The sequence below is a fragment of the Mytilus edulis genome, chromosome 1 (genome assembly GCF_963676685.1).
Source record: "Mytilus edulis chromosome 1, xbMytEdul2.2, whole genome shotgun sequence".
Lineage (NCBI taxonomy): Eukaryota > Metazoa > Mollusca > Bivalvia > Mytilida > Mytilidae > Mytilus > Mytilus edulis.
Window position 1 is genome coordinate 101,062,497 of NC_092344.1, and position 16,181 is coordinate 101,078,677.

At 32.2% G+C, this 16,181-nt stretch overlaps 1 protein-coding gene across 1 annotated transcript; it reads left to right on the forward strand.

The window, feature by feature from the left end:
* The first annotated feature begins 2,805 nt into the window (after positions 1-2,805).
* Positions 2,806-4,356, forward strand: LOC139498251 (uncharacterized). The gene is made up of 3 exons (XM_071286623.1): positions 2,806-3,063; positions 3,288-3,729; positions 4,138-4,356. Exons 1-2 carry the CDS (start codon positions 2,851-2,853, stop codon positions 3,543-3,545), a joined length of 471 nt encoding a protein of 156 aa, XP_071142724.1. The 5' UTR covers positions 2,806-2,850; the 3' UTR covers positions 3,546-3,729; positions 4,138-4,356.
* Positions 4,357-16,181: the final 11,825 nt, after the last annotated feature.

Consider the following 16,181-nt stretch of genomic DNA (forward strand, 5'->3'; position numbering starts at 1 on the left):
AGAAACAAACAATTAAAAGACAGAACATTCGGCGACTTTAACGTGTATGATATCCGCTAACTCAGCAATAAATGTTACTACAAAACGAGACGTATCATATTAGACAAGGAAAATTCATTGACACTACATGTAAATCGTCAAAGCATATAGTCTCCTCTCTTGTATTATCATGCACAAAATTAACCACAATTACTATTTATTTCAGGAAATACACAACAAGTAAACAATACAACCAAAACAAATTTGAAATGGTACACAACTTTCAATTGGTAAGACATTTTAATTGATTTTTTTATTTTTCTATTCAGTGTCACGTCTCGTTAAAGTCATTTTCATTTGAAATGTGGTTATCAAATTGCATACGATTTTCCTGAACATTTATTATCTAAACTTCCTTCTATAATCCTCGTGTTCACTTTTGTTATTATTATTTTTTTAACGTTTTATCAAACGGCACCTGCCACTGAAGACACCTATCGTACGTAAAATATAGTTTCTACAGGTGTTAGCAAATGATAAACTATTTTGGTACAATTTGCTTCTTTCCGGACAACATCTTTTACGGAGATATATTAATTCCGGATGCACATATACTTGATATTGCTCTATATTTCATGTTTGTAAATTCATAATTGTAATTTATTGGGTTTTTATCCAGAGGGAAAATATAATAACTTAAATATCACTTCCCAGTTCACTTCCTCTTTAATTCCATTTTTGGGGTTTTTAGAGCTTTATACAATCATGTATTTTATTCGGGAAATTACTAAGAATAAACATAAGAAGTTTTAGCCGTATTTGGCACAACTTTTTGGAATTTTGGATCCTCAATGCTCTTCAACTTTGTACTTGTTTGGCTTTATAAATATTTTGATATGAGCGTCACTGATGAGTCTTATGTAGACGAAACGCGAGTCTGGCGTACTAAATTATAATCCTGGTACCTTTGATAACTAATTATATCTGCCAATGATCGATACAACTATAAAGAAAAAGACCAAAGAAAAGGAATGTAAACAACTAGTATTTCCTGTCAGTTTTATTTTATTACATCTTTTACTTTATCATTCCAGTTACATTTATACTCAAAACGCCATTGAAAAGCGTATGGGTATTTCTGCAAATTCCGGCATTGGTTCGTCTCTTCGATTGATTCGAGCCCCTTATAAATACAACGAATGATACTGAAAAAAAATACGTTGAATACGGTTTACTAACTAAAAATCAAAGACATTACTCAGCAAATTGCTTAAAAGAGATAACATGCTCTATCAAATAAGATTGATGCACATATTTTAAATGCATAATATTAAATAGAATGAAACTATAAAAATATTAGATTGTCCTCAATCACATCATGTTTCAATTAGAGATATTTATCACTTTAATGGTAGATTTTTTCAACGAAAAAGTTTACACCATGATGAAGCTAAATTTTGAATTGATCAGTCGCCTCAATGATCTATGAGATTGTCATTGATAACTGCATATTAAGAACACTTACAACACAGTAAATACCTTAATAAGATATCACTGTGCTGGAATTAATGGAGAAGAAAACTAACGTATAAATATATGTTGTGCATCTTCTTACTTTCATTATGCATGTACGAGGTTTTTTTCATACAACATTAAACGTTTTACTTGTAACTTAATAAACCTTACTTGGATTTTATTAGTTTTCCTTACGTTTGATCACCTATGCACACAACTTTAAGGATGTGAAAATAACCAAACAAAAATCGAAAATAACCAAAAAAAAAATCTACATTTTGTTTTTATGTCAGATGGTTTCTTTTTACTTAATTCACAACCTTTTTCGGTACTTATACATCTTTGGATTTCAAATGTTTGGCTTTGAGCGTTCCTGATGAAGGTAAATCCAGAAAAGCGCTTCGGACGCAATAAATTATTAAACGTGTTGTTCTATATTTTTATAGAGTCTGGACAGCTTAGAGTTTTGCATATGCTTACAGACAATATTACAAAAAACTGTATGATGTGCTCTGTGTGTATTTTGGTGTGTAAGTCGTTGGGTTTTATGATCACATCATAGTTTACGTTGATATATAAATATGTTTAAATATGATAATAAAGTGTAATTGTGAAAAAAAATTAGTAGATACATTAGCATACTCTGTATAAACGAGCTGCAACATCCGCATCTGAAAGTGGTTACTGTATCAACCAAACAACCATTATGTTCTATTGTTTGTCAAAAGTTTTCCTAAGGAAGCAGTATATTTTAATCTGTAATTTGATATAACAAACTCCTCAAGGTTTCTAGACTTGTAAATAATTTAATTCAGATGTTTTAATGGCTTCCTACCACATACAAAGAAATAACAGATTTGAAAAACAAACAAAGCTTCAAAATTAGAACACAAGTGATATATCTACATATCTTGTTTTGTCTTAGGTGTTGACTTATCAAAGTATACCCCACATCTCCTATTGTTCCGAATATGGAATCGCTTGTATCTATGTTGATACAAAGATTAACTTTGGTCTTTTTAGATCTAACGTGTAATTAATTGAAGACTCGCTATACAGTATACCTCCTTTGGTTTTTATCTAAAGCAGAACAATGTGGAATCTAAATACATCTATATACAAACAAGACCTCATGCAAATAAATTTTATATAAATTTTAAATAATCTTTTGAATAATCAGAATCATTTGAATTTTAAATGTATACCATTACTTAGCAGGTTTACTCCAGCGTAGCTTGTATTATTATAGCCAATCATAACGCGCCTCAGGGACGTCAGGTATATAAAGGTATGAAGAGTGTTATTATTCACACTTAACATTTACAGTTTTACAAATTCGACTACTTTTTTTTCAAAATGGTTTTGGAAGTGAGGAATACTAGTGACCAAACAGCAGTCCAGTCAATAAATAAATATGAAGAATCAGTGGATTTTCAAAATAACTGTAGATCGTATTATCTAAATCGAGTGGAAGCAAGTGCAACTTTTAAGAGGAAATTAGAGCAGAACAAAGAAAAACCGAAAAAAACATCTATGTCAGCAGCAATGGACAGATTACGACAGGAAATGGTAAGTGTTAAACTTTACATACCACGTTTTCGTTTAAATATGACGAGTTGTGTCTATCTATATATCTATTTTAGATAAAGATAATTATTTCATACTTTAAATTGTTGATAACATATCTGTTCTGACATTTCAAACCACATTACACTTTTATAGCTGCAAATTTAAATGAAATAAACTTGCGAGAAATTTAACGCTCCTAAGCATCGTTTTATTTATTTTTACAGACCTCACTTGTCGACCAAGATCTTTCCTTAATGAGACAACTACTGACGCTGAATGAAACTATCGAGGAGCTGAAAAACAAGAGGCTTTATGGTGTCAGTAAAGATTCTTTAGATGAAAGTGCAAACTATATTAAGGGCAGCACGTGTCAGCTGAGTAAGAGTATGTCCACCATGTCCCTCAGCAGTCAGGCCTCTAGTGAATGTAGCAGTTCAACTATGTCGGAGGACGACACAGACATTACAGAGTATGATGCATGAAAACACTTATGTCTCCAGGACTCGGACGATTCTGGCTGTGGATGCATGAACATTGTGGGCTTAAATCAACCACTCAATATACAAGTTGGATGAGAAGCAAGGTCTGAACGCATGGAGTTATAAAAGAACCCTGTGAAATGAGGCAATCCATTTTCTGGTTCGATGACTTTTGTTTTACATCCTAGTAAGTATAATTACTTGAATAAACTGAAGAAAATGCAATTTTTACATATTAAAATGCACATTATAATCATACAAATTTGAAAAATGAGCTTATAAATAAACTCACCACGGTTACCAGGATTATAATTTTGTACGCGTTTGTCTACAAAAGATTTATCACAAACGTGAAAAAGCCTGACATATTATCAACAACATTTAAATAAGCTATATTCGACCAAAGAGATAGATTTATAGGTTAATATATTATAAATATGTACATAATTATTTAATGACTTCACTGTAACCTAACTATATGACGTATGCAATTAAATGCATGTAATATTTGTGCTGAATCCTTTTAAAATCAAAACAATTTGCAAATATGCGTTTTTCACTTATATTAAAACATTCATGGTTATTTCTTTTTCAGAATATTGCAATCCAAGAATTGTTGCACAAGTAATGGATGCCGAATGCAGAAAAACACAATATCGACTCGGTGATTTGAATAGCAAATGACAAAATGTCAACCGTTTTCTATGTGCAGCTCTAGATTCGATTGCTGTTTAATTGACATTGACAATTTTTAAAAGATGTAACATGTACAAATGATTTTTGTTGTAGTACAAATAAAGTTGCATTACAATCACTCGTTCATTTTATTGACTGAATGACATTCATTCCTATAGTTTAAAAAAGAACAAAGTATTGGATAATACTCCTTTTTTGAATAGCTACCTGAACGATATCAAAGGGATATTCAAGCTTTAAGTCTAACTGTCAACGCCATGGCAAAAAAGGAAAACTGAACAAAAGACAAACTATGACCAATTAAGAAAATTTCAGAAAAAATCTATAATATTCAACTTTAAAAAAAAAAAAAAAATAACTACTTCTTTCTTGGATAGAGAAAAACTTTCATTTTCGTAGAAATCTAATTTCGTGGTTTTGCCAAAGTCTGCATACAAACCAATAAAAAATGTGTAAATAGTTGAAAATTGGTATTCGTGATATACCTGCACCCTAAAAATCCAGTGATTTTGATATCCCATGAATAAAAAATCCAGAGTACCACAAAACATGTCTCAAAATTATTTGATTGGTCATATACTTGTAAAAGTCTCGACGGGGTAAAATAAATAATAAGTATACACTAAACTTTCAACATTTATACTTGATACACTAAATACTATGATCCTCGCTACATCTGGTCTTATAAAAACATGTTAAGACATCGCCGAATTGTACCAATTTCAGTTGTGCTGTACCATACGTGTCGGAATATACTATGAAACTTCTACAATATGTATCTTCATCTTGGTATATGAAACTTAAGTCAATTCTTTGTTCTTATTGCTATCAGAAGAATGAAAGTACAATAAAAAAACTATAGTGGCAAATACCTTATATAGGTACTTTACAATACGATAGAAAACATAAGAGCACATTTGTAGTAATAATTCACTTGATTGAGCTTGATCATTACATCTAAGTTGTACTGATGTTTTATTTCTATAAACTCCTTGTTAAGTAAAGTGCAAACAAACATAAACAGGACATATGAAAACAAGGGGCGTTTATAATATACCGATTACTCATGTGATATACACAAGATAGAAAGGTGTAAAATGTGTTAAAACATGCTTCTACAGTTTGATGAAATGAAGTTCAGCAGTATCAATCATTAGTTCGTGTCATAACTTGATGCACCATACATGTATCTGGATTAGAAAAACCAAGCTGATCAACTCAATTGTAGATACTTATAATATATACATATTCTTTGCAACAACACATTTTTATATCTTTAGCGAGGAAAAAATTTGGCAATACGAGACTAAAATCAAAACAGTGATTAAATAGTTATCAAAGGTACCAGGATTATAATTTAGTACGCCAGACGCGCGTTTCGTCTACATAGTGCTCATCAGTGATTAAAATCCGAAGTGATCTAAAAACGAGACATTCCCTAAGATGGAATTGAAGCGGATCCTCAAAGTATGAATATTTCTGTCATTGCATTATCCTTTAAAAAGTATTTATATTATCAAGTCAATAATGGAGGTACTTTGAGGAAAATCTTAATGTATATATCAAAAACATGAACATGTGAACATTTCTAATCTAAAGATTATGTTGAAGAAGACCAAATAGTTATCAAAGGTACCAGGATTATAATTTATTACGCCAGACGCACGTTTCGTCTACATAAGACTCATCAGTGACGCTCAGATAAAAAAAATATAAAGCTAAACAAGTACAAAATTGAAGAGTATTGGGGACCCAAAATTACAAAAAGTTGTGCCAAATACGGCTCAGGTAATCTATTCCTGGGCTAAGAAAATCCTTAGTTTTTTCGAAAAATATAAAGTTTTGTAACAGGAAATTTATAAAAATGACCATATAATTGATATTCATATCAACACCGAAGTGCTGACTACTAGGCTGATGATACCCTTTGGGACGACAAGTGCACAAAACGTCGGGGAACACTAGATTAAGAAATAAAATCTAAAGGTGAACATTGTGCACTTGTCGCCCAAGGGTATCACCAGCCTAGTAGTAGGTATGGCTTTGTTGTCAAACAGATGATAATTAATAAACTTTTTTTTCATGTCAGAATCAATGTCCTGTGCTCATTGGCTGGTGATGTCAAATTTAAAAACAAACTGTTTTTCTGGATGTAAATATGAACCCATGTCATTAGCAGAGTAGACAATGTAAAAGAACTATTGCCGAGAGAACCTTTATCAATAATTAAAATCTTCCAAAGTCAACTTTTCGTTTAGAAAGTTCATGGTTTGCTTCTATAATGCACTTAAATACTACATTAACATACGACAGGATCACTCCATATAAGTTAAATTAGTTTGCAAAAAGATGTTTGAAATAAATCATGCCATATGTCGAATCATTGATAACAAGATGCATCCACCACAAAAAAACTAGTAATCAATCTCTATAGGACATCTTCTAGTAACCAAGTTCGCTTAGGAAACAAAATGAAAGGTGTCAAAATGACAATTTAGCTTAATCATAAACTTTTAAATAAAAGATAAAGGTTAAAATTAAACAGTATTTTAACTCTAGTAGAGTTTGGTCTCATAGGCAATTATACTACATCTCCCTATTTACATATGCAGACAATTCATCATATTTGAATAAGCTAATTATATTTTATCTTGATATACCAAATAAATTTTGGAGATATGATGCATTTACAATACCATTTTCTTACGGTAAAAACACAATTTTGAATAATTATTACTCAACATCAAACATATATAAATGCATCATTATACAATAATTGCAAGAAACGTATGAGAATAACACAACAAAAGAGGGACACAATATACCAGAGGGACGACATATAACAGAGGGACATTCAAACCCATCAATCGAAAAAAAACCGACAACGCCATGGCTAAAAAAGAAAAGGACAAAGTGCACAAAACATAACATAACATAGAAAATAAAGACTAAGCAACACGTACCCCACCAAAAAACTGGGGGTGATATCAGGTGCTCCGGGAGAGTAAGCAGATCCTGCTTCATATGTAGCACCCGTCGTGGTTCTCATGTTCGTACATACCCGGTAATACATCTCAATCGCTAGATCACAATCGTGAAAAAAAACCCGGGATTATAGCAACGACATAAGGAACATATCCGTTATCATCTGTGGAACCGATATTCCATAACGGTCAACCAACTCGTTATGATGACCTGTAAATTTACGAAGGGATAATTCCAACCTCACCATTTTGAACTCTTGGTTTAATAGCTTCCTTGTGAGTAGCAATCGTCGTCTATCAAGACAAAATCAAGATAAGAAACACAAGCCCGGGAATATCGTATGAATTGGGAGATATATACTATGTATGCAGGCTCTTCTGGAATGTTGCTACATAGAAATGAAAAGTTCAGAATTGGGAAGCCGAAATCATCTCTTTTGTCGTAAAGTTTAGTTTTCAACCTACCGTCATCATTAGCTATTTATTTATAATAATAAAACCATCAATAACTTTAAGTGTGAAATATCACGAGAGATTAAATAAATTACAACTGTTAATGCATATCAAGGACAAGAGCTCGTTAACGTGTTATGTAAGGTTCCTCAGGCTTGTTAAAAAAGATTGACCCTTGGTGTATACAGGTATTCATTTTAGCCTTCTTTTGACCGTAAAGCTCTTAACGCAAAGGCGTATTTATACATCAATGCTTTTCAAATGTTTATACCCCCGCTATATAGGAGGAGTGTATTATTATTTACATAGTGTACTAGTGACTTCGCTCTCACCCCATATGGAATTTACTGACCCCATATATTCCGTTATACGTCACTAGCACACTATGTAACGAATTTATCTTACCGACTATCTTAACGTGTCATTTTTGATTATATTTAGCCTAGTGACCTATCAAAATGAGCAAGTCTACAATACCGTTAGCATTTAAGAAACTACTCCCATTGATCATACAAAAAACAGATGCCAACAAAAACAACTTGTTAGCTTGAACTGTGTTTCATGAATTTATTTCAATCTTCATCAATTTGTTCGTCTGTTGAAACCTTTAAGATTTTTCTCAGTACCGTTTGGTTTTATAAAGGGACGTCACACCACTACTAACTGTGTATGTAATAAGCCCCACCTCCCTACTAACCTAATATGGAATATATACGGTCTCCACGCGGACGCTTTTAACCTATCATATTCCTAGAAATGTTTAGGAGGTAGGATAAATATATTCCTAGAAATGAATAGGAGGTAGGATAAATATTTCACCCCTGTCTTTTAATCTATCCGACCGTATGTTGGAACGTTCGTATATTAGTATGTCCCATCATAAATTGAATTCATCCTGAATATAATAAAGTTAATGTACATCCAATTCAGTTTATTCTTTTTAATTTGAAATATCCTACTTCTCGCTTTTATAGATATAATTTGAATGTGAACTAAAAATTTCGCTGTTCCAAATAATATGATGATGAGGGTGGTTCTTAACGACCTTGACTATCAATGAGAGTCTTGCACGGTCGGTTGTATCAAAACAATTTACGAAAATATTTAAACAAAGAACATAAAAAAACAGCAAACAATTGGTATTATTTTTGGTCAGAAGGCGTTGGCCTTCGTAAATATTTAATTAAATTATAATACATATTGCTTTCAGAATACAAAATGACGCTTGTATTTAGCTGCTGAATACGCTGGCCACACGTGCCAATCAGAATGGGAGAATGTTTCCTTATACTTATACACCAAAAGTTAAAGAAATAATAAGCCTTAACGTATGAAGTAAATCACTTATCAAAATTATGGAAGCAAGAAAAAAATTATGACCGAGTTAATCAAGGTAATATGAAACCCATTTATAGCAGATGAAAATGCCTTTATAAACACATTTAACAGCATTGTAATATTGTTATATTGTTATCAACTTATTGCGATGCTTCTAAACACAAAAGCAGGGTAAAAGCTATCGTATCAACCCAAAAGAAAGATGAGGTAGGTAAAGTCAGTTGGTGATTCACTCCCTAAATGTTGAAGTTCTTGTCTCCCTTTAACAGCTATAATGGGTCATTTACAGACGAAAAACGTTAAGTTCTTTCATCTGTTTGAACTTTTATACAATATATCTAAAAAGGTGGGTTTAGTCCGTTGGAGATGCAATCCATAAACGTTAAAGACATATTTTCTTGGAATAAGTATAGTAATAATTCGAAACGCCAGACGCTCGTTTTGTCTGCATAAGACGCTCAGATCAAAATAGTTAGCAAGCCAAACAAGTACAAAGTTGAAGAGCATTGATGACCCTAAATACCAAAAAGCCAAATACGGCTAAGGTTATCTATGCCTGGAATAAGACAATCCTTAGTATTTTGAATAATTCATACTTTTGCAAACAGCAAATTTATAAAAATGACCATAATTATAATTGATATTCATGTCAACACCGAAGTGCTGACTTCTGAGCTGGTGATACCCCAGTGGTGTAAATAGTTATATAAGGTACCAGGCTTATAATTTAATACGTCAGACGTAAAACAATTAAAGTTCATTAATCTGTTTGAACTTTTATACAATATATCTAAAAAGGTGGGTATAGTTAGTTGAAGCTGCAATCCCTAAATGTTAAAGACATATTCTTGGAATTAGGACAGTCCTCTTGAACGGCTATTATGGGTAATTCACAAAAAATTATACACTCAAAGTTCATCAGTATGTTCGAACTTTTATATTCTTTTATATTTATGCCAAACTTCCAGCATCCTCACCATAAAATAATTGGCGCAGGATGTTAAAAGGAATCAAAACTTTTTAAATTCCAGGAAATTAAAATTCTTTTGAATATTTGAGCATCAAATGACACAAATTTGTTTGCTTGAAAAAAAGTTTCGTAATCAAAGAAGCATTTTATATAGAAAATATGTTAATAGGTCATATCAAAATATTTAAAACTAGACTAATCTCTTACAAATCACATAGCCCCTGTAATTGTTTGATTTTGTATTAGTAAACTTAACATCGTGTGGGCTTTGACATATACAATAAATTTAGAATATCTTTTAAATCATCAGCGGGATTGTAACAACAAAGTTTTCTTATGTAAAGTATTAAGTTGAATAAACAGATTTAAAAAAGACATTCAAAACTACTAATATTTTTAAATTTTCTTTTCTAGTACACAGTTTATCGATTAGAATTTCTTTCCCTCGGGTTTGTAGATTTTAAACTGTTTAACCTAAGAACATTGCATCGACCAGAAAATGGAGTGTATGACCAAACGAGCAACACCCTTGAGAGCCCTGTTGTTATTCTCTAAATGTCTTATTGTGAACGTCGAGCATTACGTCCTAGGTATAGTTGTTGACCTCAACGTCCTTATTTCTCTATTGGACAGTTATTGCATTTGCAATCATAACACATCCTGTCTATGGGTAATGCCATATATACAAGCTTACAAAAGTGTTTACCAAATGAAATGAATTCAAAAAAATTTTTATGCACAAAAGAATACAATGATACTCAAACCAATGTTACACATTAAATGTACTTTACATTGTCATTGGAAAACAAAACAGAATGTCACATATTTTGAATTTTTCCTTACAGTAAAGCATTGTTTGTATCATTTGCATCTACACTGTACCGATATTTTATGTCAACTGATTTCCTTGTAATATAAAGTACATGGAAATAATCAATATCATCTGTGACAAGGGCGTTTGGTATAGCACATTACTCATTCAGTAACAGATTTGAGGAAGAACTGATTCTTGCACTAAGATGGAGCCTTTTTCCTTATGATTTCACGATTAAATCAATACACTTTAGGAATATAACGAAGTACTCTATATAGTAATATTAATTTTTATTCGGCAATTAATAACATAGCAGATTTTAACACATTACTAATAAGATTAACGGTATCAATTTTCTTGCACCAGATGCGCATTTCGACAATACATGTCTCTTCAGTGATGCTCGTGGCCAAAATTTTTGAAATCCAAAGCTTATATAAAAGATGAAGAGCTATAATCCAAAAGGTCTAAAAAGTATAGCCAATTCCGTGAAAGGAATCAGAGCTTTGCATGAGGGAGATACATTCCTTAATTTATAATAATTTCTATAATTTTGTAACAGCAAATTTTAATAACACAAACAAAAATCCGTATGTTCATGCCAGCACCGAAGTATTGGCTACTGGGCTGGTGATACCCTCGGGGACTAATAGTCCACCAGCAGAGGCATCGACCCAGTGATGGTAATAAAATTAACGGTATCAATTTTCTTGCACCAGATGCGCATTTCGACAATACATGTCTCTTCAGTGATGCTCGGGTCCAAAATATTTGAAATCCAAAGCTTATATAAAAGATGAAGAGCTATAATCCAAAAGGTCCAAAAAGTATAGCCAAATCCGTGAAAGGAATCAGAGCTTTGCATGAGGGAGATACATTCCTTAATTTATAATAATTTCTAACAGAGGGACGAAAGATACCAGAGGAACAATCAAACTCTTAAATCGAAAATAAACTGACAACGCCATGTCTAAAAATGAAAAGGACAGACAAACATTAGCACACATGACACAACATAGAAAACTAAAGAATAAACAACACGAACCCTAACAAAAACTAGGGGTGATCTCAGGTGCTGCGGAAGGGAAAGCAGATCCTGCTCCACATGTGGCACCCGTCGTGTTGTTTATGAGATAAAAAATCCGGTAAATTGTCTAATTCGGTAGGTCATATTCATGAAAGGGAAGGGAATTGTAGTTACGACGTAAGGAACATATCCGATATCATTTGGGAAACGGTTATTCTATAACGGTCAACCAACTCGTGATGGCGTCCGTAAAATTTACGAAGAGATGAATTCAACTTGGTAAATGGTAAATAAATAAACGCAACAGTAGTATACTGCTGTTCAGTACTCATATTTCGATTAAGCAAAAACAAATCCGGGTAACAAACTAAAACCGCGGGAAATTCATCAACTATAAGAAGAAAATACAGAAACAACAGAAATTTTGAACTGCAACAAAAGCAAACAACAACATACATAGGAACGGACTGAAAAACCTTACGATATTGTAAAAAATGTGATTTTTTTATGTAATGGTTTAACCCACCAAAGCAAAAAAGTATTTTCAATAGGCTCCTAAAATTTAGGATATTGAATTCGTATAGCTTATCAAATACCATGAACAAATTTTGGATTCCAGCTTCTTATAATAAACAGTAAAGCTCAACAGTAAAAAACATAAATAATATTTTTAGTAGTTTGAATTTCAATCTTAATAAATTCAAAATTAATTAAACATGTTAAATGCATGTCTTGTGTTCGCAAAGTGTGGAATATTCTATGACAATAATTCTAGAATGAACAAAAATCGTACAAAATCATAATATAATTATGTCATTCTAAAGAATGATGGATATTTCTCAGGAAATGTAGTGGTTCTAATCCAAAGAACATGGTTTGAATATAGACCACATGTTATTGTAACAATAATAATAAAATTAAATGATCTATGATAGCCTTGATAATAAAACCATTCCGTCAAAACATCAAAATTAGTCTATAAACCACAATTACACCTTCTACAGAAAGAATATAACGAACAAATAATGTCGTGTCGCAGATAGTGACAAATCTGTTTCAATTTTTACATAATTTTTGCACTGAAAATAGGACTAATTCTGTCTTGTGTTTATTATTTTACACATGAAGCTCATTGTTCTGGGGAATTCTGCGTTACAAGAACATATTTAATTAAACTATCAGACATGTATAGATATGCATCAAATTCTGTAAACGAACACTTTTTTTAAAGGTAGGAACGTCAAATGTTCTACTTCAAATAAGAGGAAAGAGACCTAGATTGAATGTACTATAACAGAGTACATTTGATTTTTCTTTGTTGCATTCTGCAATGTCACTTTAATACTATATGTATCATATTTTACTGGTTGTGTATAAATAGAAGCTATTTGTAAGATACTTGTAACCTTATCACATGCTAAAGTGAGTCTTTCGTGTGTTAATCGTCCTTTATCTTAAAACAATAGTTCAGATCATCTTACTACAAATGACATTGCAAAATATGTAGAACGATAAACACAAAAAGACTTGTCCTACTTTCAGTGTGGAAATTATGTAATAATTGTAAAAGAATTGTGACTCCCTTCGTGAGGATTCCTGACATGATAACATATAAGGCTCCTGTAGGAAGTAAGAATTTGGTTTACAAAATAATTTTGTAGTATTACTTTTGTCATTCTTATTTAGATGCATTTTCATGTTGTATGTGTTTTGCTTTTGGAACACGTGCTATGTGTAGTGAACGAAGTATGACATAATATAAAAAGAACTGAAATTTGATATTGTATTGATATATGATAATGTATTTATGACCTATACTTCATACATATTAGGATAGATTATATCTTTTGTAGAAGTAGCCGGTGTTGTTTATAAATAGGTCAAATCATATTTATAACCCAGTGCAATAAAATACAAAAAATATTTATTTTTGTTTTAAATGAAAGACAGCCTTAATGTAGAGAGGTAGAACAAGCAATGGGGCTTTAGAGACTGAATACCATTAAGTATGCAGAGGTGATAAAATTACAATGCAAGGATGAAGAAAATAACAGTGTGCATTCTTTTGATTGACGTGTTATTAACAATTAATAAAAAAACACTTTATTTAGAGACGGCTTAGTATACAAAGAAGTAAAAACATAAAAATACAGAACTCCGAGGAAAATTCAAAAAGGAAATTCCAAAATCAAAAGGCAAAATCAAAAGTCCAAACACATCAAACGAATGGATAACAACTGTCATATTCCTGACTTGGTACAGGCATTTTCTAATGTAGAAAATGGTGGATTGAACCTGGTTTTAAAGCTAGCTAAACCTCTCACTTGTACGACAGTCGCATTAAACGATGTGTGAACAAAACAAACAAAAACAATAGGCAACTAGAGGCTCTAAAGAGCCTGTGTCGCTCACCTTGGTCTATGTGCATATTAAACAAAGGACACAAATGGATTCATGACAAAATTGTATTTTGGTGATGGTGATGTGTTTGAAGTTCTTACTTTACTGAACGATTTTGCTTCTTACAATTATATCTATAATGAACTTTGCCCATTAGTAACAGAGAACTATATTTGGTAAAAATTTACATAAATTTACCAAATTAATGAAAATTGTTAAAAATTGACTATAAAGGGCAATAACTCCTTAAGGGGTCAATTGACCATTTAGGTCATGTTGACTTATTTGTAGATCTTACTTTGCTGAACATTATTGCTGTTTACAATTTATCGCTATCTATAATAGTATTCAAGATAACCAAAAACAGCAAAATTTCTTTAAAAATTACCAATTGGAGGGCAGCAACCCAACAACCAGTTGTCCAATTCATCTGAAAAATTCAGGGCAGATAGATATTGACTTGATTAACAATTTAACTTCTTGTCAGATTTGCTCTAGATGCTTTGGTTTCATAGTTATAAGCCAGAAACTGCATTTTACCCCTATGTTCTATTTTTAGCCGTGGCGGCCATCTTGGTTGAATGGCCAGGTCATCGGACACATTTTTCAAACTAAATACCCCAAAGACGATTGTGGCCTAGTAGTTTCAGTGGAGATTTTGTAAAAGATTACTTAGATTTATGAAAAATGGTTAAAGATTGACTATAAAGGGCAATTACTCCTAAAGGGGTCAACTGACCATTTTGGTCATGCTGACTTATTTGTAGATCTTACTTTGCTGAACATTATTGCTGTTTACAATTTATCTCTATCTATAATAATATTCAAGATAATAACCAAAAACAGCAAAATTTCCTCAAAATTACCAATTCAGGGGCAGCAACCCAACAACCGATTGACCGATTCATCTGAAAATTTCAGGGCAGATAGATCTTGACCTGATAAACATTTATATCCCCATGTCAGATTTCCTCAAAATGCTTTGGTTTTTGAGTTATAAGCCAAAAACTACATTTTACCCCTATGTTCTATTTTTAGCGGTGGCGGCCATCTTGGTTGGTTGACCAGGTCACGCCACACATTTTTTAAACTAGATACCCCAAAGATGATTGTGGCCAAGTTTGAATTAATTTAACCCAGTAGTTTCAGAGGAGACGCTTTTTGTAAAAGATTACTTTAATTTACGAAAAATGGTTAAAAATTGACTATAAAAGGCAATAACTCCTAAACCGGTCAACTGACAATTTTGGTCATGTTGACTTATTTGTAGATCTTACTTTGCTGAACATTATTGCTGTTAACAGTTTATCTCTATCTATAATAATATTCAAGATAATAACCAAAAACAGCAAAATTTCCTCAAAATTACCAATTCAGGGGCAGCAACCCAACAACCCATTGACCGATTCATCTGAAAATTTCAGAGAAGATAGATCTTGACCTGATAAACATTTTTATCCCATGTCAGATTTCCTCAAAATGCTTTGTTTTTTGAGTTATAAGCCAAAAACTGCATTTTACCCCTATGTTCTATTTTTAGCGGTGGCGGCCATCTTGGTTGGTTGACCAGGTCACGCCACACATTTTTTAAACTAGATACCCCAAAGATGATTGTGGCCAAGTTTGAATTAATTTGGCCCAGTAGTTTCAGAGGAGAAGATTTTTGTAAAAGATTACTTTAATTTACGAAAAATGGTTAAAAATTGACTATAAAGGGCAATAACTCCTAAACGGGTCAACTGACCATTTTGGTCATGTTGACTTATTTGTAGATCTTACTTTGCTGAACATTATTGCTGTTTACAGTTTATCTCTATCTATAATAATATTCAAGATAATAACCAAAAACAGCAAAATTTCCTCAAAATTACCAATTCAGGGGCAGCAACCCAACAACCGATTGACCGATTCATCTGAAAATTTCAGGGCAGATAGATCTTGACCTGATAAACATTTT